The 26,328-nt window shown below is 50.9% G+C and overlaps 6 protein-coding genes across 7 annotated transcripts; 3 read left to right on the top strand and 3 right to left on the bottom strand.

Annotated features, from left to right (window-relative positions):
- Window positions 1-512: 512 nt before the first annotated feature.
- On the top strand, window positions 513-7,343 carry LOC131208488 (uncharacterized). Its single transcript, XM_058201263.1, has 6 exons — window positions 513-828; window positions 4,396-5,825; window positions 5,885-5,945; window positions 6,005-6,144; window positions 6,219-6,493; window positions 6,568-7,343. Exons 2-6 carry the CDS (start codon window positions 4,434-4,436, stop codon window positions 6,716-6,718), a joined length of 2,019 nt encoding a protein of 672 aa, XP_058057246.1. The 5' UTR covers window positions 513-828; window positions 4,396-4,433; the 3' UTR covers window positions 6,719-7,343.
- Window positions 7,248-9,109, bottom strand: LOC131208489 (U3 small nucleolar RNA-associated protein 15 homolog). The gene is made up of 2 exons (XM_058201264.1): window positions 8,977-9,109; window positions 7,248-8,910 (listed from the first exon to the last, which is right to left on the bottom strand). Exons 1-2 carry the CDS (start codon window positions 9,064-9,066, stop codon window positions 7,426-7,428), a joined length of 1,575 nt encoding a protein of 524 aa, XP_058057247.1. The 5' UTR covers window positions 9,067-9,109; the 3' UTR covers window positions 7,248-7,425.
- A 298-nt stretch (window positions 9,110-9,407) lies between these two features.
- On the top strand, window positions 9,408-10,097 carry LOC131210707 (protein kish). The gene is made up of 3 exons (XM_058203988.1): window positions 9,408-9,514; window positions 9,583-9,692; window positions 9,763-10,097. The coding sequence occupies exons 1-3, from the start codon at window positions 9,512-9,514 to the stop codon at window positions 9,866-9,868; spliced, it is 219 nt and encodes a 72-aa protein (XP_058059971.1). The 5' UTR covers window positions 9,408-9,511; the 3' UTR covers window positions 9,869-10,097.
- A 1,770-nt stretch (window positions 10,098-11,867) lies between these two features.
- LOC131212881 (OTU domain-containing protein 5) lies at window positions 11,868-16,678 on the top strand. Its single transcript, XM_058206945.1, has 8 exons — window positions 11,868-12,236; window positions 12,424-12,509; window positions 13,604-14,123; window positions 14,201-14,357; window positions 14,435-15,305; window positions 15,387-15,502; window positions 15,574-15,750; window positions 15,817-16,678. Exons 1-8 carry the CDS (start codon window positions 12,096-12,098, stop codon window positions 15,963-15,965), a joined length of 2,217 nt encoding a protein of 738 aa, XP_058062928.1. The 5' UTR covers window positions 11,868-12,095; the 3' UTR covers window positions 15,966-16,678.
- Window positions 16,679-16,786: 108 nt separating this feature from the next.
- Window positions 16,787-18,786, bottom strand: LOC131209877 (SAM50-like protein CG7639). Its single transcript, XM_058203029.1, has 6 exons — window positions 18,572-18,786; window positions 18,346-18,515; window positions 18,099-18,280; window positions 17,892-18,030; window positions 17,159-17,829; window positions 16,787-17,073 (listed from the first exon to the last, which is right to left on the bottom strand). Exons 1-6 carry the CDS (start codon window positions 18,590-18,592, stop codon window positions 16,922-16,924), a joined length of 1,335 nt encoding a protein of 444 aa, XP_058059012.1. The 5' UTR covers window positions 18,593-18,786; the 3' UTR covers window positions 16,787-16,921.
- A 555-nt stretch (window positions 18,787-19,341) lies between these two features.
- LOC131208629 (uncharacterized) lies at window positions 19,342-25,251 on the bottom strand. Of its 2 annotated transcripts, none has more exons than XM_058201429.1 (4): window positions 25,184-25,251; window positions 24,395-24,612; window positions 20,352-20,472; window positions 19,342-20,289 (listed from the first exon to the last, which is right to left on the bottom strand). In XM_058201429.1, the coding sequence occupies exons 2-4, from the start codon at window positions 24,552-24,554 to the stop codon at window positions 20,091-20,093; spliced, it is 480 nt and encodes a 159-aa protein (XP_058057412.1). In that variant the 5' UTR covers window positions 24,555-24,612; window positions 25,184-25,251; the 3' UTR covers window positions 19,342-20,090. The 2 variants fall into 2 exon arrangements, with proteins under 2 accessions (XP_058057412.1, XP_058057413.1); XM_058201430.1 differs by lacking the exon at window positions 25,184-25,251 and adding an exon at window positions 24,707-24,849.
- Between the last annotated feature and the right edge of the window lie 1,077 nt (window positions 25,252-26,328).

Here is a 26,328-nt window from a genome sequence, read left to right on the forward strand (position 1 = left end):
TACCGAGCTTCCTGTGGAGAAAGATGGAGAATAAGAATTGTTAATTTCTTCCTTCCAAAGTATTGCTCTGTAGATTTGGTACGCTTTGACCATCCAACTCTACTGTCCACAGACTTTCATAATTTTCACTTATAGGATTGTCTTTCCTAGGAGCAAATTATTTAAGAGATTATCAAATCGCTCCTTCCAATCTGCACTGCACATCGAAGAGTTAAAAGCGCTGGCGCTGGCAGCGCCAAAAAAACATCAACACAACAGCACTACTTGGCAGGCCACTCGGAGTCCTTGGGCCACACGCTTTTGGGCCACCCGTGTTTTGGGCCACCTACGGCGAACGATGCTCTGTGGGGCATGCGCACCATGACCGGTGGATTCAGTCGACCCACGACCATCGTCACGGTTCGAAACGGTTCCCAAAAGGCAGTGCCAGCAGCAGCAGCACCAGCAACAGCGTAGCTTTGCCCCGACCCCAAAAGGTGAACGTGCGTGCGTGCGTGCGGGTGTGTGCAAAATGTGAGTTGCGGGCGGCGAGTTTTTGCTGCACGTCCCGTATTTCGTGTCACGCGGCTTCCCGGGCATCCTCGGGCAAAACACAAATCAAGACGCAGCAGTGGTCGTTCCATTTCCAAGAAACGGTACTGTGGACCTTAGGTGCTGTAGACCTTTGTTCCGTCCTGGAACAAAGCCCCCCTTGAGGGCGCTAAAAACGTTGCGATTTAGCGTGTTGGTGTGTTGAGTGTCCGGTGAAGTTATCGATCGGCAAGCTGCCGTCCCGGCCCCGGGATAGGCTGGTGAACCCGCCCCCGATTCGTGCCCACTCTCGGCAAGGTAAGCGCAAGGAAGGAAGGTGCCATAATACCTGCTGCCAACCGGAATGATGTCGTCGTTGCGAAAGAAACGCAAACCGGGAAAGAACCAATTCTGCCCAACCCAACCTGGCTCACGAGGCGTCCCGCGGGACGGCAGAGTTACGGCATCGCACGAAACCGCGTGTCGCTGCACGCCTCACACCGGAAGCAAGAAGCCTCGGTCAAGAAGACGCGATACCGGAGTGGCCATGGAAGCCCATTCACCTTTCCGTGCGCATGGCCGGTCGGTGTCGGTCGGCGCTATGGTCGATTATTTTTATCACACCACATCCTCTTGACCCTGTTACAATCATTCCAGGGGGCAGTTTCCCGCGGACGTCTTCCGGTTTCGGTGCGGTCATTTTTTGTCACTTAAATTTTATTCACAAGATCGCTCGTGCTGTGATTGTGGCCGCACCGGCGGCCACTGCGGAAACGCTATCGTCTTCTTTCACCATCACCGAAATGGGGAATTATTTCCGGTTTTTATGTTCCCCGCACCGGGTCTGACGAAATTAGAAAATTGATTATGTTGAGCCCTCGTGCGTCAACCGGAAGGGGGCCGTGCCGCGGCCCCCCAATTATCACCACAATCAGCCATAGTGCTTAATTTTCCATCGGACTTTTTCATTTTACGCAAGCTATTAGAGAGAGACGGAGAGAGAGTGAGAGAGAGAATGAGATCGAGCGAAACACAAAAAGGTCCCGAATGAGAGAGAGAAAGAGAGAAAGAAACAGGGCGAGAGATTTTCCATCAAAATGGGGTGGAATTTTCCACTTCCTCGGCCAGCCAGACCGTTCCGGTTCGCGTGCGTGCGTGCGAGTGTGTGCGTTGGAGTGGCAGCTATTTTTAAACCCAAAGCTTGACGCGATTAAATCGATATTTATGTGGCCTTCGGATTGGAGGGGGGGTGTGGGTGTGAGAACGATGGAGTTGGGTTGCTTGTTTGCCCAATAAGTTTACGTGATTTGATTGCTACAAGATATTGTTTTATTTGTTTTCAAGGTCACCACGCCAGCACCGCTGTGCAGCTTTTGCGCACCCCACGTGGAAGCGCCGCAAAAATCTTGCCGCAAATCTTGAATAAAAGAGCTTTCTCGCTCTCTCTGTCTCTCTCGCTCGCCTGCTAATGCGTCCATACAGTAGTGGACAAAAAAAATGGCAAACCGATATTGAATGATCATGTAAATCTTCCATAAGCTCGATCGACGATAAACAATTTATAATTCGTCACGGTGGAAGGCTCAGAACCATGGTGCTGTGCCTGTGTGTCAGCCATACTATTCGCAAGCCTCCTCAATCCTGAAACATACTGAGAACCATAGAGAGACTGTGAAGCGAACCGGATATGATCTGGAAGATATCCGCAATAAGGATCGATTGGTTTGGAAAGCCTTGGACGTTGTTACCCAATGTCTTTAATGTTTTGTCATCAAAGGAAATGCCTCTTTTATCCCATTTTGACAGCTTCCTTACGTATGAATTAATCCAACTCGAATCCGAGTGATCTTGATCCTTCGACGAACAGCTTTATTAATATGTGCAAACGTTTTGCCCCACACTGTAACTCGCTCTGGCGCGTCATTCAGCACACGTGTTCCCTAATCCGAGGAGGATGACCCCAGAGCCGCTAAGCGTGCTATCCCTGAGTTGTGTCGTAATGTTTTATCCAAAGCACAGGCACAACAGAGAAAAAGGCTCCCCGAGGGTAGCCTCAAATGTTCCTTTGCCGAAGGTCGAGGGCACGAGCAATGCGCAACACACACATGCACACCGACATGCGCGGATCGGGCGCAACATCCGTTCGCAAATTTTTGGCACACCTCCCACTCGGTGACCGAAGTCGGAACGGACTTCGGAATGGCCATGGGAATGAAATGTTATTATCGCCCACTCCCGCCCGGTGCAATTGTTGTGTGTTGCGTTGGGTGTGTGGGCCAAAGCTTCATTCTAGGAATCTTCCGGCGAGTTTCGTCTTCGGGGGCTGAATAATTCAACAGCCGAACCCCCGGCAGGTAATGGGATTGTAATTCTTCGTTTGCACCCAACGCTTCTGCCTTTGGGTCTCCCGTTTGTCATCCGATTCCGGTTTTTGCACCTGCTTTTAATGGCGGCCCAAAGGACGACCGACCGTTCAGGCGACCGGCGACCTATGGGCGTCCAATTTTCCGCTACACCTTTAATGCCTTTAATGCCCTCCGCGGGACCCTCAAGGCGCGAGATGATTCTACTGATTTACGCTTCTGGCCCGGGCGGCTCGGCACACAATTTATTGCCCTCAATCGCGAGAAGGCGATCGTCGGTTCTTTATTTTGGACCGCTGTTATCCGCTTACTAGCGGGGGTTTCGCCGTTGTGGAACGAAATTTTGCCGACCCGCATTTGCATAGCCTGGGCGCAATCGGCCACCCTTTAGAAGCGGTGGAAAAGTTGGGCCATTTCAACCGGAGCGCCAAGGAGGGCCAGGCGACTTCTAATTAATAAGATTACGGAGGCGGTGTACGTGGGCCGGAATTAGTGGGCCCTTCAATAAAATGAAAAGAAATAGGGCCCCCGGAGGAGATGTCCTCAGGCGGAAAATCGAAAAGAATAAAAGCTTCTCGGCCGACGGTGGTTGCGGCATATTAATTTTGCCTGTCGCCATTGTTGTGCTTTGGCGGTGGGCTATTGTTGTGGCAGATTTACTATTCGGCCTCCCGCTTCCAGTGGAACCCCGGTGTGCCTGAAGCTAAGGATCGGTGGGATGTTGGGTGCGCGCGTGGGCTGAAATTTATGCTTCTCGCGGCAAGGTCACTCATGGAAATTAAATTTCGCTCAACATCACGCCATTGTTGACCGTCGTTTTCAAGACATATGCGAACGATAAATAATGGGTGGGCTGTGCACCGGAAGAGAACGTTTGTCAAGGGCAGCAGATTGAGGTTAAGCAGCGCACCGAGCATGGGACAGAATTGTGAGGCAAAATATGTTCGTCATGCAATTAATGTTTTAGCAAGAGGAAACCGCGGGGTGTCTTCGCGGGTCTCTTCTCACGAGAGATCGTCCCAGACGAACGCTTGGTTCTGTAATCTGGATAAAGGAAGAGTTTCGTTCACCATTTTATTAACAGAAGCATAAAAAGAAAATATACATTTCATTTTTAACGAAAATGGATTACCCTAAAGCGAAGGTTTATTGCTTCAAATATCCCAAAACTGCGTGGAGTTTCATAACGAAGGACATCAGCAAGAACGTCCTTGAGGAGTAATGAGAACCATTCCGATGGTGATGGCGCCATTCCGACAAAATAAAGGCGCGGCCGGAATGTTCAATAATGTCAGATGCTCGGTTTCTAGTGCTGCTCCTTAATCGCGTCTATCCCGCACTCGCGTTGATTGGGTCGTAAGGCATTTTTATCCACCGGACCCATGACGCACTTTTAGGAAGCCTTTTTTGCATACCGATGGCACCTACGAATCCCAGGGGCTTGGGCTCGTGATGCAATGTAATCATCACTAGAAGCATTACCCCATTAACTCTCTGTCCGTTGCCCTTTTTCGTTCGCCAGCAAAAGGTCAAACGAATTCCACTGCCCGCGGTCCAGCGATGTGCACCAGAATTCGCAAGGGCATCATCAATCCCAACTACCCGGGCTTCCAGTCGTTGGCGTACACGCTGAACGAAGAGCTCAACTTCTACTACAGCTCGGAAAATCCGTCGGACGACGAGGAGGATTCCTGCGTGTCGGAATCGGACGATAACGAGCTACGGCAGCAGCCACGGCGGCGAGACCACACGGAGGACGACGAAAATGGTAACACGTGCGACGGGAGTGGTCTAGACGCCGTCGAAGGCATCCCCGTGCCCCCGCCGACATTGTCCAGCCCTTCCAACAGGGAGGCCCTGTACTCCAGCCCTGTTCGACGCCCTGAGAGATTGCGTCAGCTTTCAACAGGACACGACGTCTGCTCAGCATCGATCACCGGCACGACGATTGTGGCGGATGAGAAGCTGGATGCGTACATAACCGGAACGTACGCCTGCACGCCGCCGGATATAGTGCTTCAGCACAGCTACGACCCGCACCGGTCGATAGCTACAATCGGTTCGACGAACGCTCTGCCTACGGAGCAATCGAACGCACGACGTCCCGATTTGATCCCCGAACAGCAGCAACAACTGCTAGAGTTGCAGAATAAGAAAAATGAGCAGATGAAGCACGATCTGGACGATCCGGAAGATCAGTCTGTGGTCGAAGATGGAGTAACGGGAAAAACCGACACTGAACCGGAGCATGAAGCTGATGCCGAAGGAAACCGAACACCACCATCCCCGGCGGTTGAACTGGCACCGACCGGCACGAGCTCAAACAGCGAAAGCTGCAACAGCCACTTCCTGCGCAATGTGACCCTTTCGCCCACCGACATTATGCTGGAAGATGAGTCCCGCTGCTATGACTCCGCTAGCGACGGCACCCTCTCGGACGGGTACGATCAGGACACGGACGATGATGATGATGACGACGATGAGGGTGAGTTTGGGTACCGACCGTATGGATCCCGTGAGGCCCCTGAAAGCCGCTGCCCATCGCCACCGGGGAACGAAGCCTTGACACCTGACAGCACCGGAAGCGAGGGTTCGAGCCCGGGCGAAGTACAGTACCATCTGGTGGACGATTGCTCACATCAAACCGTCCAGATTACGCGATCGCGACGCGACCATTCGCCTGCAAAGCGGTATCCAAGCATGCCGCAGCACTACGCGACGTCTACCAGTGCTCCGGTCCCCGTTCCCGGACAGAGCTGCCACAGCATCCCGAGGGACTGCGAGCCGTTTGGTAACAATAATGTGGATGACTTTGCTCAAACACCAGCCTCGCAGACATGTTTTGGGGCGACAAACAGCTGGCAATCTGTTGGAGGAAACTATCGATCGACGATAGAAACTGCTTCGGAGAAGCCGTGCAACGTGTCGGTACGGACAGGCAAACAGGAGACTGTAAGTGGTGTGGAGTATTTACGATCGCCTTGATGTTATTTTGGTTATCTCTGTTTTAGGGAAGTGATGATCAACCCATCGCAGAGACACAGATGTATCCTATAAGGCAATATCAGAAAGGTAATTTCGACCAGAGCTGGTAACACTCGAAAACACTAACACACGCTTTCGCACCGTAGTTCCGAAAGTGAATCCATTCTGCAGACCGGAGCCACAGGAGATCGTCGCGTGCGACTTTTTCACCAAACAGGCCAAGTTACAGATCGAGGCGCGAATGGCCCTGTGTCAAGCGAAGGACATGGCTCATATGCAAATGGAGGTACGTATCGCTGCAATCCTTTCGAATGGGTTCGAATTCAAGTTTGGTTTTCATCCTTACCTCCCCGCCGGTAGTTCGAAAAACGAAGTTTAGAACTGTCCCCGGTGACGAAGGTGATCCATGCGGCCGTCGAGAAAGCGGGACTCGCGTTGGCCGCAGACAAACGGCGCCTGTCGCGCTACTATCTTACGCGATTGAACGTGGCCCAACTGCAGACCATCCTGATCGAGCTACAGTGCCACGCGGAAGTGCTCAATGAAGAACTGGTGGAGCTGTTGATGGAACGCGACGAGCTGCACATCAGCCAGGACGCAACGTTGATCGACATTGAGGATCTTTCACGATATCTGTAGGTTACTACTATTCTGAGGATCGCGAGTTCTGTGTTGCTCACACTGAAATGCATCGCCTCTCGTTTTCCAGTTGTGCCAAGGAGCAGACGATCATTCATGCCGAACGGCAGCGCAAAAGCTATCACTGGAAGACGAGCTGTCAGCAACCGACACCGCACCAGGCACGGCCAGTTCGTAGTGGAGAGGCTACGCACACCGTTTCAGCATATCGTTATCACTGAACGACTCAGACAAGACACTAAACAGACGAAGAGGCAGGCTTAAGTATAGAGCGCGCGCTGAAATTATGAATGCATTAACCAAACAGTAACCGAAAACCACAAATCACAAAACAAATGGACCCAATAACTGTAACGGCAGATACACAAAGTACATTTAACACACACAGTGAGGGCTTGCGGTGCACAAAGTTACGATCCAGCTGCAACACCGTGTAGCATAGGCATGTAAAGGAAAGCTCCACTTCCTCTCGGCGTGGTACATCGGGCTGCTGGCACGTAGCGCTCACCATTACCCACCGCGATCATGGGGCCCGTGGACAGATTATCTTCATCCACAATCGTATTTCGCTCTTTCTCCCTCTCTCTCTCTCTTTCTCTACTATCAAACAATCAATCAACGCTCTCTCTGGTGATAAACACGATAATACAGCAAATTGTTATCTCTATTTTTCGAAACCCGCTATAACTACTGAAAATGATTGGAGAACAACACAAAAATTGAACAAAAATCGATCATTCCAAACGCACTGACACGCATGCTCTCGAACGTTGCTCGCATTCCCCGTTAAAGCGTATATTTGTTGCAAAAAAACTGAAAGTTTAACTAAATAATAATTGAACGATTTACGCCTTGAATGTTGGGGTCTATGATGTTGGAAAGTTTATTCAGCGTACCTGATACGATGGGTTACCAGCAGACCGGTCAATCATTCGATCGATATCACCGTTTGGTTCTGGGCGTTCATGGATGCGTCGTACGCTGAACTGCCATCGGCAGGGCTGTGCGCCTCCGTTACGTCAGCGGCAACGGATATCATGTCCAGCATTCCTTGCACATTGAGAAACTCTTCCACGAGCTGTTCTTCGTCCTTGAGCTTGGCCGCCAGTGTCATGAAACTCTTGCCAACCACGGTCCCGGTAAACTCGTCGAACTTATCCTCGTACTGATCCAGCAGCACGTTGGCCGCATCGACCAGTGTTGGCGTAAACCGATGATCTCCGATGTGTCGTGTGATAAAGTGTATGAACGTCGTCAGGAAATTGTGGTTTCGGTCGGCCAACGCCCGGTGAAGGCCTTTCCGCCGTATCAGTTCCTTCAGCAGGGCGACCGTCTTCTCCGGCCATTTGCTCACCATCGTCGGAACCATCACTGCGTCTAGCGCCTTTGCGTACTCGTACTTTCGCAACATCCGGTCGTGTGTTTCGATCCGTTCGTGCTTAATTTCTTCCAGCTGCTCGTCGGTGGACGTAAAGATTTGATGATACCTGTTGCGGAGTGAACGACCGCCTTTGTCCTCCTTTTCATCCTTATCCCGTGGGTCCACTTCGCGGCGATAGATCGCTAACAAACCGTCAACCATGCCCGTCACCAACGTATCGTCGTTCTTCGAGATGCCGAGACTCAGGATCGCGTTCGAACTGTCGATCGTGTGTACTACCTGGTAGGTAGCAATGTCGTACACCTTCACGTGACGATCTAAGCTACCGGAGAACAATCGCTTCCCATCGCTGGCCAGTTGCAGGCAAGTGACCGTTTTATGGTGCTGGGATAGCTGTGCGAGTTTGCGGCCCCCAGCGAGGGCATCGTACACATTCACCGAAGTACCACCGGCACTGATGAAAATACCACCACTGGGCAGAAACACCACCGACTCTACCGGGTGGCCGTGATCGACTGACAAAGCGCATTCCTTCATTCTTGTGTCGTACATGTTAATTTTACGGTCGTAGCCTCCGGAGAGTATGATGTTTTGGCTCACCGGGCTGGTGCAACCTGCACGCACATAGTCGGAATGCTCGGCGAAAGTGTGCAGTCGTTCCTCGGTTGCAATGTCCCAGTGGCATACCGTTCGATCGTCCGAAAAGCTCGCCACGTGATGGCCGTCCGAAGTGAAGAACGTCCTGTGGACCGGTGCCTTGTGGCCCTCGAAGAATCGCAGGAACGTTTTTGTGGACACGTCGAACAATCGCACCTTGCCTAAATCGTCACCGGCTACAAGCAGGTTGCCATCCTTACGAAACGAACCGCCGTGTGCACCTTCCTGGAACTTGGTAATGTTTTTCACTACCAGTTTCGTAATGGGGTTGTAAATTTGCACGCGAACTGAAGCAGTCACGGCAAATAGGTAAGGTTCCACCGGACTGAAATCGATGTAGTCGACGGCGCCAAATTCCTTCACCAACGATGGGACCTGTTCCGGAATCAGAGCCAAGTTTACATTTATTTAGCGACCCTCAAATCAGTTTCTTTTTCTTACCCCAAGTTTCTTCCAGTAGATTGTGTCCGGCGAGAGAACCGTGGCGGTTTTGGAGTAGATTTTTGTGTCTGTTTTCCTAAACTGAGCCATTTTCTGCTGATCGTTTTGAAATTCTCTTCGATCAGCACAAACGTTTTGCCGCTTCGACGCACGTGGAGAAGATTTGTTGTTATCGAGAATGTAGGATACACACAGCAGGGCTACGTACACTCTCTTTGACACTTAGCAACGATGAACGTTTTTCAAGAAAAAATGCTTTCTACCTTTTAAGTTCGACAGTATTTGAAGCAAATAAAACAATGAATTGTAATCATTTGAACATTAAACCACCATACTTGAGGAAACAAATTTACTAAATATTTTCAGTTTCGAAGAAAAGCGACTTTACCCGTTGGATGCTCACTCCTAAACGCTCGCAGTCTTCTATTGCAAGCTGTCAAAAATTGTAAACACGTCATTTGCGTGACTCGAAGCAGGAGTTTGCGGTGAAGGAGTTCTTTAACAAAAGGATTATTGTTGCTTAAAAAGTAACAAAATGGTGAGTTCTTAGCGCTTGTTAGCCGTCTTGAAATAGTTGAATGAGGTTTGCCCATTTTGCCCGTTTAGAGTGCGCTTTTCAACTTCCAAAGCCTGCTGTCCTTGCTACTGTTGATGGTTTGTACTTGCACCTACCTTCGATCACTGTTCCCGAGTTTGGTTGACCGCAACAAGACGGGGTAAGCATCACAGAAGACCCCAAATCCGTTCGTACACGCCATTTACGTGATTTCTCGTTCACCGTTTCAGAATGCTTGGCCTGTGTTGGAAGTTTGCACGAGTTGGGGAGCGGAAATCTCCCTACATATCGGTTGGGTGCTTGGCAATGGCTTTCTCGTTACTATTTTGGTCCTAGCGATGATAAAGTATTAAAAGGAGTATATCTTACGAGAAGTACGGATAACAATGGGTCATATTTGCATGGTATTGATTTGCCATCTAGGATACCATTGGCATGATTCCTTCTATTGCATGTCTCTCAGCGATACAGAGCGAAAAAAGATATTTGTGGGAAATTCAAACATTTGCATAAGCTAATAAACGATAAAACATTTAATTTACTAAACGACCACTACCGTGAGCATCAAAACATAAACTTTCATAAGCATACAAGAAAAATACAAGAACCAATAGTATTTAGTTGACTCAGTACATTAAAAGTGATTACTCATAAAGCGTTAAGCATTGCTCACATAGCAGCACAAGCCGACGGGATATATTTTCTCAATCTTGTTAATTTTGTTCTACAATTTACAATTTCCATGAATAATTAATAACTTCCTTAACAACTTTTTATCAACAATACCTGTTGCGCGCTTCGCAAAAGATTCAGGCAAAGGCGTGAATACTGTGCCATACCTGCCTGCCAAACGAAACTACAGTAAGTTTACAAATCATATGCTCTAACTGATATTTTCTTGCCTTCTCTAGCTTGTTTTTGTTTCTGTATCGAAGGCGTTCAATTCAGCGGGCACGGAGATTGTATGCTTAAAGACTGCCGTTCGTTCGACAAGGGAACAGCCATGCACTACGAAGGGGTTTTCCGAGGCAACCAGAAACTTCATTGCTCTAACGCCACTTCGGGAGTCCAGTGCCAAGAACCAGCTATCTCCATCGTCTGTTGAAATGCTGTCGCAACTCATCAGCAACTCCCATTTGCACCCTACAATCGTTGTTCGTAGCGCTTGGACTCGGAGGTAGTGCAGGCGGCTACCAGGAAGGATGACACACCACCACACGGATTAGCAGGGTTTTCATGATCTACTGTAGCAGGGGTGCCGGTGCCTCACAGTACATTAGACATTATACCGGAGGTCACTAAGTGTCGAACAAGTTCGGTCTGCTCTTCCTCGGACCATCGTTTTGCTTGACTTCGGCCACCAGGGAATCGATCGACTAAAACAGCTTCAGACAAGCGATTTACAGATTTTCCTTCGCCTTTTTCACTCTCCGCTCAGTAGTGGTTGTTTCCTGGGGTTCGAGATTACGCTACAAAGGGAAAATGGAGAACATTTCAATAATACCATAACCGGGGCAACCGTTCCTCGACGCCTTACCTTCGTCAAATCAGCACTCACGTCGGATGCTGGGTTGGCCTGTAGGCACCGTTGGCATCGACGGCCCCCATTACTTTGTCGTATTTATCGCGGAACAAGCACAATATCGGTATGGAGCCATTGGAATAACTATGACATGAAGCTACAACCCAATCGATTCGAGAACGTTTACAGGTCACCTCCATTGTGCGGTACCGTGTGGCTTCAACGTAGTTTTGTATCTCTGGATCGGATTGTATCGTGGATTTCCAGAACCGTTGATGACCAGGCCAGTTGCCGCCGAGAGCTTAGAGCCAGTTGATTTTGTTCATAGAACTAGGAATCGCACAATTTTTGCATGCTTAGCTTTAAAGCCGATGTAAACAAACCCTTCCTTCGGAATGTCAGTCAATCTTTAGGTCCCTGTCGATTCTAGTGGATTGAAAACTATTTTTATCAATATACCGCCCAGAAAGACGATAAGTTTTACAAAAACAGTTCGCTATTAATTACATGAAATCTAAAAATAATGCGTATGTCACATCAGAGCACTGGATAATCCATAATAAAAGGGGACAGAATTCAGCCTGCATATGTATCCGCCTTTTTCCAACTATGCATTATAAACGCTCCACTAGCTCCACTGAACCTGGTGCGTGTACAACACACAATGACAGCTCAGCTGCCTGCTGCTCTGCTAAACAATAATATTGTGCCCTTGGTGTGTAGTATTGCTCTTTTCCAGTGGTGCTTTTTTTCTGTGTCGTCGTTGTCCGCTTCCGCTCCGTCGTCGTCACCCATCACCGTGCCAACCCGTGCCCGTGGGCAACAGCAGCAGCTTTCGTCGTATGATACGGACAGAGCATGTACGTTTTGTTCGATACGAACAGGAAGTCAGTGGAGAAAAATATCCGAGTGCGCTAGGTAGAAAAGTGTGTTTCGCAGTACGGTGCACTCGTGTAGCGTAGTGAAAAGCGAGTTTGTGGAATTCCGCAGTAGCGTGAAGACAAGTGAACGGCTTTGCATGGTGTGAAAATCTTCTCCGCGATGACTATCAAGCCAGTGGTTAATCAGAAAAGTGCAAAGGAGGAAACGCAGGAGGGCACTTCGCAGGCCCACGGCAGTGGAGGTGTTCGGACGGCACATCGAAATGTGGTGCTCAATCAGCTGTCGTCATCGGAGTCGCAAGTAATGCTGGACAGCGAAAATCAGGTGGTGCCTTTCCCATAACCCTTCCAGCCACCCCGTTGTTCCGCTGCCCTCCCAGGGGACGGTTCACTCGCGTGGTCGGACCGCAATATGGGCGAGGCCTGCCACCCCAATGGAAGAAGTTTCGCAGACATTCATTACGGTGTTCTGTGTTCGTTTTTCGCAGGCCCTACCGAGGGACATAAGGGTGCACACGCCTCACAGCTTCGACAACGACAGTGTAGTGCGTCATCGCAGGAGCCCCCACAAAAAGTAAGATCCCTCTCCGTGCGGTTGCTCGTGTGTTGCCAATAGGAGATAGCGGAGCAGGCGGTGAAATTGTGCTGAGGTGAAAAGAGAGACCCATTCCGCGACCCACTTTGATTGTGGTGTTCGTCATGATCCATTTCTCGCTGCAACGCACCATCCAAAGAGGGTCTTCGGAATCGGTCGAGTCACATAACCTCTGGAACTGCCCATAGTGGCGTCATCGAGTCATTAAGCCGAATCTGGTGCGCCCTGTAGATTTCATGATAGAACGAATCCTTTACGGTGTGTGTACCGCTGTCCGTCTCTTTCGTTGGCATCCGCCATCTTTGCGACATTCCGACCCGTCCGCATTGTGGTGCGCTGGTGTGTGCCCACAGCACGAATTAACAAGTGTGGCAGGCATTAACTCTCGCGAACAAGTGTGGCAGAAGGACCCGAAACCCGATCAAATCTGATTCTGTGCAATGCCTCTCCGGACTCCGGGACCTGCTCTGGAACGACAGGTTTTGTCTGGTTCTACAGCTGCACCATTCTAATTCGTCGGCTTGAAAGTGTATTATTGGATACACTATTTATAGCAGTGGTCTGTTTCGTCGCGCTAGGCGCTCTAGCTGGTGCACCGGAACGGCAAACGGTTCTTTGTTTACTCTTGTTTCTTCGGATCGCCTCACGCGCCGATCGATCCCGAGCAGTGAGATCATTAGCTGTTGTTGCTAGTGTTGCTACCACAGTGCACTCGGACGCAGCAAGCAACAAATGCATTGAGTAGCAGGTACTGTCAGGCAAACGTCAAGGAACGTACAACAAACGACGAAAGTAAACAAAAACCTTCCCCCTCTTGGATGCGTTGACTCCTTTTCGATGGACCTCTTTTTGCTACAAGCACCTCAGAACTTGGTGAAGATTACACCATTTGATTATATTGATTTTCCTCGGTAAAGCGGATGTTTGGCCATAATGGTGTTGCGCAAGCGTTTGGTAGTTTGCACCTGCACTTTACAACCGCTCTAGGAGTTTTGTTGTGGCCTTATAGACAATTATTGATCGATAGATCTTCGATTACTTCCCTACTTCTTCTTTATGATTTCTTTCACCAGCCTCGGTCGCTTGAAGCGCGACCATTATCACAAACGAGAGAGCCGCGAGCGTGACAAGGCGACCGGTTCGCCCAGCTACCACCACCATGGGCTTCCGTCGGTCAGTGGCAAGAAACAGTCGGCATCCTCCTGCTCGAGCCCGCTGGCCGGGACAGCAGTTGGTGGTCGTTCGCCGAAAAGCACACTAACGACGGGTTCAGTCGGTGGTTCCCTGAGTGGGCTGCCCGGAGTGAGTAACAGTGCGGCCGGAGCTGGCACAATCAGTCTCAGTTCCGTCATCGAGGAGGCACTGTCCGGGTACAACAGTGGCGACGAACATATCGGCCCAAAGGACGCTCAGCTGACACCGGACGAGTGGAAAAAACGGGACGAAACGTTCGCTAAGGACCTTTCTGAGCGAGGCTTCATTCTGCACGAGATGGAAGAGGACGGTGCCTGTCTATTTCGGGCGATTTCGCTGCAAATCTACGGTGACCAGGGCATGCACGAGGAGATCCGTCACCAAACGATGAACTACATAGTAATTAATTCACCCCAACTTCAGGTCACACTTGTCCCGTTATTTACATATCCGTTCTGTGTTGCTTCTGTTTGCAGTATCAAAATCGTGAATATTTCGCACAGTTTGTTACCGAGGACATTGCTGACTACGTCAAGCGAAAACGGGCCAACCACGTGCACGGCAATCACATAGAAATCCAAGCAATGTCCGAAATGTACAATCGCTCCGTGGAGCTGTACTGCTATCAAATAGGTAAGTGTCTTTTTGTGCATGAACCGCCAGTTGGGGCAAATGCATTACAGTTTGGTGGGCTTTGGTTGTGCTTTCAGAACCGATTAATATTTTCAATTCGGATCAAATCAACAACGGCAATGAACCGCTACGGCTTTCATATCAGCGCGGTTCGCACTACAATGCCATAGTCAATCCGTATAAAGCGTCCGTCGGTGTGGGCCTGGGATTAGCCGGCTACCGGCCCGACGAGCTGGACATCAAGCAGGTGGACGATGCAGTACGCATGAGTGAAGAGCTCGAGATCGAGAAAACCATGTTCGAGGACAAACTGAAAACCACTGACTGGGAGGCGACCAACGAAGCGATCGAAGAGCAGATCGCCCGCGAATCGTACCTTCAGTGGTGTCGTGATAATATGCGCAATAGTAACACCGGCGGTGCCGGCGGAGGTGGTGCTGGTGGCGTTGGTGGCAGCAGTCAGAACAAAAGCACCAGCACCATCACCTCCACCGAGATGATGGCAGCGGGAGCGAGTGGTTCGTCGTTTTCCGGCCATGGGCTCAGCCAGCAACAGACGTCCTCGTTTGTGCTCGAAATGCGTGCATCATCCACTGGCCAGCAGTCGACACTGGCAGCCTACGAGGGAACAGCGATGCTTAACAGTAGCGCGGGATCATCCAGCTCCAAAAACAGTTCGTTTGAGCTGGATTGTTCTCCTCCCTCGCCGCCTCAGTGCAGCTCCCAGTCCGGCGCTTCGTCCTTTTCCGTACAACAGCAGTACTATTACAAAACGGCAGGAACCAATAGTAGTACCATCACCACCAACGCCGCCACCATCACTACTGGCACCACCAGCACCAGCACCAGCAGCACTATCAATACTAACAGTCCCACGAGTAATACGGCCGCCAGCAACACCACTAGCGTCGAGTGCAATCGGAGAAAAAAGCGCATTCTTAACGCACCGTATGTATCCTGACCCAGGCTTGCAGGGGATGCCAGTCTGTCCGTGGCTTTAAAGAGATTTCTGGCGTTTCCCTTTCACAGGACCGATGTCATGTCTAATTACAGCGAAACGAAAAAACCCAAATCGAACAGCAATCGAACAGCGAGTGCCCCGGGCAGTTCACCACGTCCACGTTCCGTCAGCCCTCTAGAAGATGGTAAGTTCGTGGACACACTTGGTATTTGCCTAACTGTATGGATTTCTAAATTTCCACGTTGGTCCTTCTAGACGCACCCGTAACCAGCCCATCCACGGCTGGTTCGTCGACGACCCCAGCCCCAGCAAAGGACAGCAGTGAAAACGTGGGCAGCAGCGCAACCAATGGTCAGCAGCTTCCTCGTGATGAAACACCCGTTTCGGAGTTCTATCAATCGTTGCTGGAATCCTCGTACACCGATGATGGTAGTGAGTACTGACCATTTCCACGGTTCCGCAGCGCTTCGATCTACTCCGGGTTGGTTTTTTTTGCAGGTTTCGGTCAGCTCTCGGAACGAGAAATGATCCAGAAAGCACTGGAAGAATCGGCAATGGATTTTGTGAAGCGCACCGATGGTTCCAAGGCTTCCCTGGAGGACAAGTACGGTACAACGGATGAGGAGTACGACTCACCGTCACCGTGAAGCTGGTGAAACAGTTTATAGGTACATACACAAACACACATAAGCCGAGAGAGAATGGGCAGGAAGCGAGTTCTGCACATCAGTGTACTAGTGGATAGGATCTCTAGAGGATAATGCTACGATCGGTTAAATTTCTTCGTCTCTTATTTGCACGCAATCCCCCTCCCAGTTTGCGTTTGCTCGGCATTTGGGTTTGAAAGGCGTCCTTTTGATGTGTGACGTGCGTGTTATTATACGTGTAGGATTAGGAATCGGGTGGCGCATAAGAGGCCAATTCACTTTGGAACGGATTTTTACACAAAACCTTCGCCCCGCGACCAAAGCCCCGCTTACGAGCGGCACTGATAATCGGGTCATGGTATTTTAACCATGAATAGGAAACGGCTTAAGCTTATAACGTCGTCGTCGTAGTGTGTGTGCCCTAGTACCGCGGGCCGATTAACAGGCAATAGACAACAAAACAAATAGTGTGTGCTAAAGTTTAGGTAGCTGGTCAGCATCCGGTACACAGAGCGAGAGACACAGAGGCGGGCGACGCATCACCACAGGCCACTAGTAGACGGGCGCGAAGTTGTTACTAAATACTAAATCATTCACGCGCTGCACCCGAACTATGATGATACAATATTCAAAATTTAATAACTAAAAACACAACCAAGTGGGGCAACAAAGCAAAAGCATGGAAATTTCAAAATAACATTGATAATAATATCTACAGAGTAATGAAATAAAATTGAAAAACAAACATTCCAGTGTCTGCGTGTGTGCGTTGTGTTAATACAAAGTTGGCCGCTTTTGGTAATTTCATATTCTCTCTTTATTCATTTATAACTTAATGATACTGACTCGTCCGGAAGGCAACAGAAAGCAAATGCATTGAAAAAATACGTTTCGGATTATTAAGCACTGCGGGGAGGGTGAACTAACGTAACGCATCTTCCCGTGGCGAGATCTCTCTACAGGAACTCGTAGCCGATGCCGAACTGGAAACCCTTCACCAAACGGTCGCCCGCTTCGTAGGACAGTGGTTGGCAGTAGTTGAACTCGATGCGTGCCTTCTGGCCCATCCGGAACGCGATTCCGACCCCGGCTGAGCTGCGAAGTTTATCTGTGGAGGATGGAAGATGGATAGAAAAGTGGTTAAGAACGGTTAACGGCACGAACGAACGAATCTGTCGGGGCTTTCTTTTTACCGGTCGTGAAGGTGTCGCACGTGCCGAGATTATAGAAAGCGTGCGTCCGGAAGAGGTTTCCGAAGCCACCGAAGTACTGATTGAACGGAAGCGGGGCCCACAGGTGCAACCCGGTCGCCCAGTACGATTGGCAACCGGCGGCAACGCCATCACGCCGTGGGCAAGCACCGGCTATCTCGAAACCACGCAGCGTTTGTGGCCCACCAGGGAAGAACAGCTGGTTGATGGGCAACGTTTCCTTCTTCCGGTCGTACATCGTGAGACCGGCACGGCCACAGAGCTGCACCGACAGACCGAGAAACAGGGGCACGTTTAGCTCGGCGTGAACATCCTGCCGGACGATGCCGGTCTGCGACAGTCGACTACCAATCAGTTCCATCGTGCCCTTCACGAACGCACCGGTCGACGGAAACACGTTGTCGTCCCGTCCCTCGAACTGACCGATGTAGCGGAAGGTCGAGACAAGCCTCGGACCATTGTGTTCGCGCACGAAGAAGGGCGTCTGCTTGTCCATCGCAAACAGCTCCTTTATCCCGAGCTCGTACTGTAAGCTGTTGCTAAAGCTGAGCGCAGGCAGCGAGAACGAAAAATCCAGCAGCATTCCGGTGTCCTCGGTCCGGTATTTGGACCACTGCGAAGGGGAGGAATTTTTGAATAACGTAATCGACGTCCTGTGCGGATGAGAACAGAAGGTAAAACACGTTCCAAACATTCACAGGTCCCCTGCACTTACTCCGGATCGTAGTCACCGACGGATGTGTGTAAATACGGTTTGGTAAACCTCAAATTTAGCACACTGTTGCGCACATAACTGTGGCTGTAGTTGAGGCTCAGCTTCTCGCCGCGTCCGAAAATGTTCGGTGTTACCAGCTCTGCACAATTAGATCAATATTTAGCGCGGTCCTTTCTTACCAACACCGATGACGGTCATTTCTCTTACCCGTCGTCGCAGCGCCATCATTTTGGCCAACCTCGACACCAACGCTACCGGTGATGCGGGACAACTCGTCACCTTCGAAGGCCACGCTATACCCATATTCTGTCGCTTCTTTCCCTTTGCTGGTGTCGATCTTGATGCGGAGATTTTTGTAGATTCCCAAGCGCAGAAGCTCGTCCTTGACGCTGCGTGGTAAAGAGGACAGATTAGCGAACACCTTATGGCCACGGTGGACGACGGCTACACTTACTTTGCCGTTTCGATGATAACTTCTTGAAAGTTTCGCGCATTGAACAGATGTCGAGCGGCTCGCTGCACATAGTCATCCCGCGTTCGGCAGAGGCCACCGATCTTCACGTGGTCGACCCGCGCCTTGAAGCGTGTAAAATCCGGTTCCCGGCCCTTCGACGTGGGTTCTGCCTGAAGGGAGCAAATGATAGCTGGCGGCACAACGGGACCCTTACCGGATGCCTTACCTTCGATGGATTGCCTCCCATGTCTGCGTTATGTAATATTACCGGTCAGAAAGACACGCAAAAGTTCCACTGGTGGCCACTTTCGGTTCGAGGGTTGCACACCGACGGTGTGAGCTAGTTACTGCCAGCGGCCTGCAAAAAAATCGGTCCGATACGGCGCTCTTTCGGCGGCGGTCACAACAAACAAGCATTTCCTAATGGGTTCATCGGATTGCGTTGGGTTGGACCGCGAATGTTGTGGGAATTGCCGCTAGCGGACAGAGCTGTCAGTGTCTGTTTGACAGCATCAGCTGTTTCTGAAGTTGTATCCCGCAACAGTGTGTGCTTGATGTTGGCCTCGAATCGAGTTTATTTGAATTTGAAATAATTTAAGAGCAAAATATCTTTACATAGGGTGATAGAAACATGTAAGCGCCAAGGAGGTACATTCCTAAAACTATGTACCGCACAACGTCTTAATGTTTAGCTGTTTTGGCACCAATTAATATCGGTTGCCAAGTGAAGGCTCTGTTTGAAATGGAGACTACTGAAACTATTTAATATACATTTGAAAGGCTACGGATATTTGAAAACATCAAAACATGCGCACAGACGACCCGAAATACATTGGTTTTCTGGAGCCGCAAAAACACTAGTTTTCAAGCAATCCAAACTCATCGATCAGACCAGGAAGTCCGAACCTCTGAAACGCCGAATAACCGAGCGATGAGAATAAAATGGCGATACAAGCCCCTGGTTGCGGATCCTCAAAATACATAAAACCGTGCGGATACGTAGTTCATTGAATGGTTTTTATTTGAAAAAGATACGTCGAAAACCGAAAATTACGAAACTTAAAACAGTAGCGGATGGTTTTTGTTGTTGTTTTGTTTCTGTCGTACGTAAAGTGATCGTCTGCACCGGATCGCGTGTGGAATGAGACGGAATGCGCATGGGAGAAAGAGAGATGGGATCGGATTTCTGTTGTTCATGGCGTAATGTTGTAACAGTGCGTAAAGAACAATCTACAGAGCGCTACACAAAACATAAAAGCTAAAAACACTTAACGCACGTGTCCGTGTCGGCTAAGTATTCTCTGGTCCTGTCCTGTTCTGTCCCTGGCGTTCTGGCTGCTTCTTCGCGTTCGCGGCTCTGTGCCAATTCCGATCTGCCATTACACAGTCTGCCGGGGTGGTTGCGTTGATTTTGCTGTTACTTCCTCTCCAGATAAATATATACGTCTAATATCACAAACTTGACTAATTGTTCATATACTGTTCGAGGGGCGAGACGTGAAAGAGCTCGAACCGACATTGGGTACGCGAGCCTTGGGTGAGAGTGGGTCTAGTAAACAAAAAAAGTATAAGAGGAGTAGTTCAAGAAGTACTCGCACGGTCGTCGGGGCGTTTCTCATGTGCTGTTTTGTTGTTTCTGCTAAGGTTTAGTGTCTTTTTGTTTCACGATCTAATTCTTAGGATATGAGCGGCCGCTGCCGTGCCACTCTAGAGCTGATGAGTTAAGAGATGACGCTGCGGAGCGTTTAGTTTTTGGCTGGCGCCTCCGAGCCCTCTTCCGGGCCCGACTTGACCTCTGGGTATTCGAGCTTCGCGCCCTCCTCGCAGACGAAGGTTGGGCAGCAGGCCGGGAACGGAGCGGTTTTGTTGGTCTTCTCGGTGTCCAACTTGCACTTGTCGTTGGCCAGCGGCAGCGGTCCGCAGTCCTCAACCAGCTCCAGCAGGCTACACAGATGGACGGAGCAATCAGTATTCGCGACATTCTAGAGATCTCCCCAGTAACTTACCGTGGCTGGGCGTCATCGGACAGGACGCAGGTGGATCGACCACAGAACGGGCTCAGTTCCCACGCTTGGCCGGGCTCGAAGGTGGCACACTTTGTCGACGCGAAGCACATACCGGGGAAGTCTAGAACGATAGTGAGCAATACGAATTAAAAACAATAGTAACGTTGTGCAAAGTCCCCAGGAGTAGGATCTTCATTCCGAAAGTTTCCCCAGAATTGAGATTCATTTGTTATGTTATCCGGAATTAAAATTCACACCGAATGAATAATGGATCGGTTCTGTCTGTGTGCTCTTCACCGCCAGGCTCTTACCCTTTGGGCCAACATTCACGGCCCGTTTAACAACCACACGCTAAACAACCAGGGAACGCCAAACTGCTCGTTCTTCTTGATGGCCCGTGTATACTAATGAAATGCGAACTGGTTTGCTTCGATGATCACATCACCACCGCCCCGGGAGACGGATTTTCAAAAAGAAACCAAGGACGGGTGGACGGGCCCCCGAAACCTGGGCACGGAAAAGGTCCAGGTTTCCCAAAACCCCATCGGAAGGAAGGTCTCCAAAGGCTCCGTCAACCATAACCTTCATCCTCCGCGTATTTCGGCGACGACGAACAATGGCAGTATCTTGGGAGCCTGAGCGTGCGTATGAGCTTCCACCCAACGCACCTCGCACCTTTTCCGGTGTCCACCCACTCGGCTTCAGCTCGGAACTTGTACATTTCGCAACACTATCTGACGTAACGTGTGGCACATAAAAAAAACGAGGGTTTGTCACTCGCGGCCAAGTCTTTTATCTGATTCATTCGTTTATTTTGCAATATTATTAACGCCTGTTCCGACGCAGACGCATAAGTCATTTTTTGCGCCGATGAATCACCCTTATTCGGTCCGCTGCCCGATTTGCCGAGGCCAGTAGGAGCCCAAGAAAGCAACAGACGGCTTACCGTCGTCGTCGTCGGTAATTTATTGATTTTCTCCTTGTCCGGAACATTTATGGAAGTGGGCTCTTTTTATGGATTGTCTTCGGTAACTGGGGGGTTAGCGGAGCAGAATGGATTGCATAACGCGACGCCACGCCAGCCCGGCCACGGCACGGCCGGCATCTGTAATCGTTTCTTTCACCTTGTGCTCACAACTTCTTCTCGAAGTTCCGATCACTTCCCGGTTTCTTCGTTCGATCGCACCTTCGGGGGGCCCGCGAGCGACATTTACTTTGCGCGAGCGTGAACGCCGATCGCGAACGTTCCAGGCGCTTCCAAAACGCGGCGCAGGATGTGAAAATATAAAATACGTTCACTACCCACCGGCGTGCGAAATGTCACACGTGTTGCACGTGGCGCTCGTGGGTTTAAATTATTGCACGCGAATAATGGTACATCCTTTGCACCTCTCGCTACGTAATTTATCCACTAACATTACCAGGCAGTCCGTCGCGCTACATCATTCACCTAGCCCCGGGTAATGCTCAAAGTCACCCCCAGGAAGCAATTTGAAATGACAATCACATCGGGGTCTCCTTTCACTCCTTCGTTACATAAACCTCCCTCCCAACCCGTTCTAAGAACGGACCCGGGTGATGAGTCACCTTTCGTCCATTCGCTCGAATTAACGCTTTTCACGCTCGGAATCATAAATTAGCGCGCTTGGCACGGTTTGATCGCTATCGCGCGACGGAGAACGGCTTCCAGCCACAGAGAACGCCTAGCTTCGTTGCCTTGACAGTGGCACTAGGCCGCGCTCTGTGTCATTGGGTATGGCAAGAATAATAGATTTATTCCTACTCTGTGCCGTGTTCCCCTTGGCTTTGCTTTGTGTGTCCAGCCAATGTTAATGAGCGCCGCGTAATGGCGTTCCGTTTGTTTTTCTATGCAGCACTCTATGAACCTCGATGCACCCAAGATTGCGATCGGCGGTCCCAACATCACACAGTGCTTGGCTACGTGAAGGGTACTAGGCGCGCTATCGTAAATTTACGATTTTTTATCAATCAAAGCTCGAACCGACATCGCATTGTAGGAACCGGGCAAGGCCAAGAGAAACTGTGCTCGATGAACTACGGAGCCAGCGTAGTACGTGTTACTTTAACACAGCCCCTTCGTTTCCATCGCATGATTGATTTCACAAATTGGACAGTAAAAATTAAAATCCTCACCGTAAAGTGATTGGGCGGCCGGAAAAGAACTTGTGGATGTGCATCTTGCGCCTCGATGCCGTTCGAAAATGAAGGCCGTGAATGTCCATTTTATTTCTTTATGACTAAAAAAAAAGCCCACAAAGCCTTCCCTTAAAAGCCTATTATTAAACACCGAAAATGCATGACTTACGATCAACAAACGTGAATTGACTGCGTGTGCTAGAAAACACGAGATACACGCGAACTGCCCCGTTAACCGTAAAACTCAAAAGGCCAGCCCCCCAAAAAAAACAAAAATAGGGCTCGATCCGACGGCCTTTAGTTTCAGTGTCAAACCGTAACGGTTATGCTCCGGCGCATGAAGCATAACAAACAGTTCAGTTCAACCTCTCCAGGCCACACGGCCACAGGCCCTCCCGAGAGATCGGTCCCACAAAATATACAGAGTGCACAATGGCGCATGCGAAGCGGAAACGGAAGCATGACCCGTTTGGTACATAATCACGGGTACACAGGTTCAGCGCAGCACTCGGGAGCTCCAGCATCCGGTCGGTGGTGAATTTAAATCACGAGACCAACAAAACATCGCAGAAACATCGCAAAAACATCGAACCCTCAGAACCGACTGGTGGCAATCGAATCGGCCTTGTCTTAGAGGCGCCGAAACCGAGCTAATCAGTTCCATTTGCCGCGACACTGCGATGTTGAGCCACTCAAGGTGACACAGTGGCGTTCGAAAGAGCAAAAAAAAGAGAGGCGTGTGTCGGCGTGGACGGCCTAAGAATCAATTAACCTCCAGCGTGCGTACGCCGCGACTGTCCGCCGCAGCTCCACATTAATCAACCGTCGTCGTCGCGGAGTAGCCCTTCCTTCTTCCAAAACCAGAGCACCACGGGCCGGGTGGGGCACGCAAACTGGTTCGTCATCGAAATCGAAAGGAAGGGATAACACAGCCAAAGACATAACCGGTCGGTCGGTCGGTCATTCAATGCCAACTGCAACTGGCCGGCCGCTACTACTACTAGTAGCAGTAGTAGTGGCCACTCCCGAGGTGTTGCCGGCGGAGAGTGGCTCGACTTACGGATGCAGATCCAGTCGCGGACCGAATAGAACGGAGAGACTGCTGCTGCCCCCCCCCGCGGCCCTGGCCCAGCCGGTTGCCACAACCGGTTCGGAATGCATTTTCGCTCCGTACCGGGGTGGCCCAATTTGAGGAAAGGGTTGGTGTGTGGGGCGCGGTTACTTGAAACACCGAGCCCGTCCGCGTGCGTGCGTGCCATTGGCTGGATTGCTCAATCACTCGCAACGGTTGCGCGGACCCGGCGGTGTCTGTCCCGGAGAAACGGGGACACCGCGACAGGGTCCCTTCCCCATTCAATTACAGCTGGCAATAGGAACACGGCCGAGGTGCTAATCGGCGACCAAAATGCTGAGCTTCCCCAACACGCTCGGTGCCGGAACACGGAACGCGGTTCCACCGATCTGACCAAAGAGAACCCCCAGAGTTAGCTAACCCACCATCCTAAGAGAGAGCGAGAGAGGGAGCCCGCGTCTCCGGGGTCCACGTTGCCCAAGGTGTGGTCGCTGCTGCCGGGGGGCCTCGGAAAGCTTCGAGAAGCTGATCTGGCGGCACTTAGGCCAGGCCAGTTGGCATTGTGGTCCACTGCACATACGTAGCAACAGCCCCATCGAATTGGCCGTTGCATCACCGTGACATCACATTCCGCGTGTTCCGTCTGCTGGAAACAATGGCGGGTTCCTCTGCCCCAACCCTCTTTTGTGGACGGGTGAGCCAAGATCGGCTCGGCTCGTTCTTGGCGGCCACATCGAGTAATGGCGGGCGAGGCTGAAGAAATCGGATCGATGGGCTCACTCCAAATTACGACTGTACGCGCGCGGTCACTTACCACGCAGCACGTCCGCCGGAATGAGTCGCTTGTAGGTTTTGGTGGTTTCGCCGGTGGCAGCGGCAGCGGTCGGTTTGGCGGCCGCTTCGTCCGCAGCCTGAGCCACGCAGCAGAAGGACACGGCCAGCACGGCCAGGCAGATGACGGTGAACGAACGCATCGTGAGCTTGGTTTTTCGTCGTCTCGCGGAGAACCTCTAGGAGTGGATGCGATGAAGCCTATAACGACAGAGTGGAAACACACAGGAATAGGCGTGAGAACTGACAGCTACCGGGGACTTCCTGGCACCCCCCAAATGGGCGCGATCCTCACACGCTAGACGCACACTCTGGGATACCACTCTTCTGTGCTATTCTCTCACTACTCGCCCGAAAGAAGGACCTCTGTCCACTAACACGGATCGCAGGTCGACGACTGTTTCGACGCCCGCCGTGGTAGTAGTGGCCCCACGTGCGCCCGGACCGGATCGAAAGAAATGGTGTCACTCATTGTACTCGATTAGTTTGTTGTTTGGCCCCGCGCGGAAGATTCCCGGGCCGGGCGGGGGGGCAGTTGTTGGGACGCTCCAGGAGGTCGCCCCGGGAGACCCAGGAAGCGCGCAGACCACCGACAACAATGCCGACACAATTTTCTAATAAAAATTAATCAACGCAACACTCAACGCGGCCGACACAACAACAGAATGATGAACGCGAGTGGAGCACATCATCATCAGGCCACGGGACACGGGACACACCATTTCGCATGTTACACTACCGAGGGTTCGGACAGGCACACACGGGTACTGACCTGGTGTCGCTGATGCTGGAAAGGCTGTTAGGTCGGTCCGCCAGACTCGGGGCTCAGGTATCGAATGGCGCTGGAAGTGCGCGCGATTCGCTATTTCTGGCTTTTCTGCGCCATCGCCCGCTGGTGAGGGTGGTGGAGGTGGCTCGGAGACCCGCCGGAGCGCGGAGAGTGACTCACGTCGGATGCGTGCGAGCGAGACGACCGAGCCGAAGAATAATAATAATAATTACTTGGCGGGCGCGCCATTGCTCGAACATGGCGCAGGTCGGCGCGAGGATCGCGCCCTCGCCAGTGAAAGTCATCGGACACACACCAACGCACGGCACTGGCCATCGATTGCCATCTTGCGGTTGAAGCGGTTGCTCTTTTCGCTATTATTGTGGACCGATCGGAGAGCACTCTTCGCAGTGCGTCCTTCCTTCCTTTTTGGCAGGGCGCAATGGGACCTTAATTTCGGTCCACGATCGGCTCATCCGGTCCGTGAGACCTGCCAAACCCGACCCGGGCTGCCCTTTTTGCATACTATGCATCGGTTCGCCTGGCGGCCTCCAGGTGTTTGCTAACAACTAGACTGCCGGGTGGATTCATGGTTGTCTGCCGGTGATCGAGTGCGGTGGGTGGTAAAAGGAGTGGAAAGTGGTCTTCGACTTCAACCCCCCGAATGCACACGCAGGCGACGCAACGCGTCCGCTTCGGAGCCCTCCTCCCAGCCCGATCGAGGCGCGATCGGATTTGTTCGAGAAAGATCCACAGAGGCTGTGGCTGTGTGGGGATTGCGAGAGACACGTTCGCTTCCTTTACGGCCTGTGACGCTACGTGGATTGAATCGTCGACTTGTTCGATCGGTTGGAGAATTGCTTTTTTAGGTTGATTTTCTGCTCCAGAACATGATTATTATTTTTAGGATTCTAGCTAAAGTCTAAGCAATAGGAGCAAATAGATCGGCACGTCAGGACTTTCCGATTAGTTGAACGCTTCCGTGCTTCCTTTCGATACTCTGTTCAATAGCTGCAAAACATGATTGGGCTGATAAAACGTCCGCCGTAATCAGAAAGCTAATCCTCCAAACATGACGGTGGAGCTCCCTCGTTAATTAAATAAATGTTTATTCAGCAGTCCGTTCTCCTTCAAAAAGCTGTGGAAAC

This window comes from Anopheles bellator, chromosome 2 (genome assembly GCF_943735745.2).
Source record: "Anopheles bellator chromosome 2, idAnoBellAS_SP24_06.2, whole genome shotgun sequence".
NCBI lineage: Eukaryota > Metazoa > Arthropoda > Insecta > Diptera > Culicidae > Anopheles > Anopheles bellator.

Bases quoted from the DNA above. Each gene is read 5' to 3' on its own strand.
- LOC131209877 (XM_058203029.1), bottom strand. From the start codon at position 18,592: ATGGGAGGCAATCCATCGAAG. The intron at 18,516-18,571 runs GTAAGGCATCCG...TGCTCCCTTCAG, and splicing joins TGGGAGGCAATCCATCGAAG to GCAGAACCCACGTCGAAGGG. The intron at 18,031-18,098 runs GTAAGAGAAATG...CTAATTGTGCAG, and splicing joins TGATGGCGCTGCGACGACGG to AGCTGGTAACACCGAACATT.
- LOC131210707 (XM_058203988.1), top strand. The intron at 9,693-9,762 runs GTAAGCATCACA...TCACCGTTTCAG, and splicing joins GTTGACCGCAACAAGACGGG to AATGCTTGGCCTGTGTTGGA.
- LOC131208629 (XM_058201429.1), bottom strand. From the start codon at position 24,554: ATGCGTTCGTTCACCGTCATCTGCCTGGCCGTGCTGGCCGTGTCCTTC. The intron at 20,473-24,394 runs GTAAGTGACCGC...CTATCGTTCTAG, and splicing joins TCCGGCGGACGTGCTGCGTG to ACTTCCCCGGTATGTGCTTC. The intron at 20,290-20,351 runs GTAAGTTACTGG...CCATCTGTGTAG, and splicing joins TCCGATGACGCCCAGCCACG to CCTGCTGGAGCTGGTTGAGG.
- LOC131208488 (XM_058201263.1), top strand. From the start codon at position 4,434: ATGTGCACCAGAATTCGCAAGGGCATCATCAATCCCAACTACCCGGGC. The intron at 5,946-6,004 runs GTAATTTCGACC...TTCGCACCGTAG, and splicing joins TATAAGGCAATATCAGAAAG to TTCCGAAAGTGAATCCATTC. The intron at 6,494-6,567 runs GTAGGTTACTAC...CTCGTTTTCCAG, and splicing joins GAGGATCTTTCACGATATCT to TTGTGCCAAGGAGCAGACGA.
- LOC131208489 (XM_058201264.1), bottom strand. From the start codon at position 9,066: ATGGCTCAGTTTAGGAAAACAGACACAAAAATCTACTCCAAAACCGCC. The intron at 8,911-8,976 runs GTAAGAAAAAGA...ATTCCGGAACAG, and splicing joins TCTACTGGAAGAAACTTGGG to GTCCCATCGTTGGTGAAGGA.
- LOC131212881 (XM_058206945.1), top strand. From the start codon at position 12,096: ATGACTATCAAGCCAGTGGTTAATCAGAAAAGTGCAAAGGAGGAAACG. The intron at 14,124-14,200 runs GTAATTAATTCA...TTCTGTTTGCAG, and splicing joins ACCAAACGATGAACTACATA to TATCAAAATCGTGAATATTT. The intron at 15,306-15,386 runs GTATGTATCCTG...TCCCTTTCACAG, and splicing joins AAGCGCATTCTTAACGCACC to GACCGATGTCATGTCTAATT.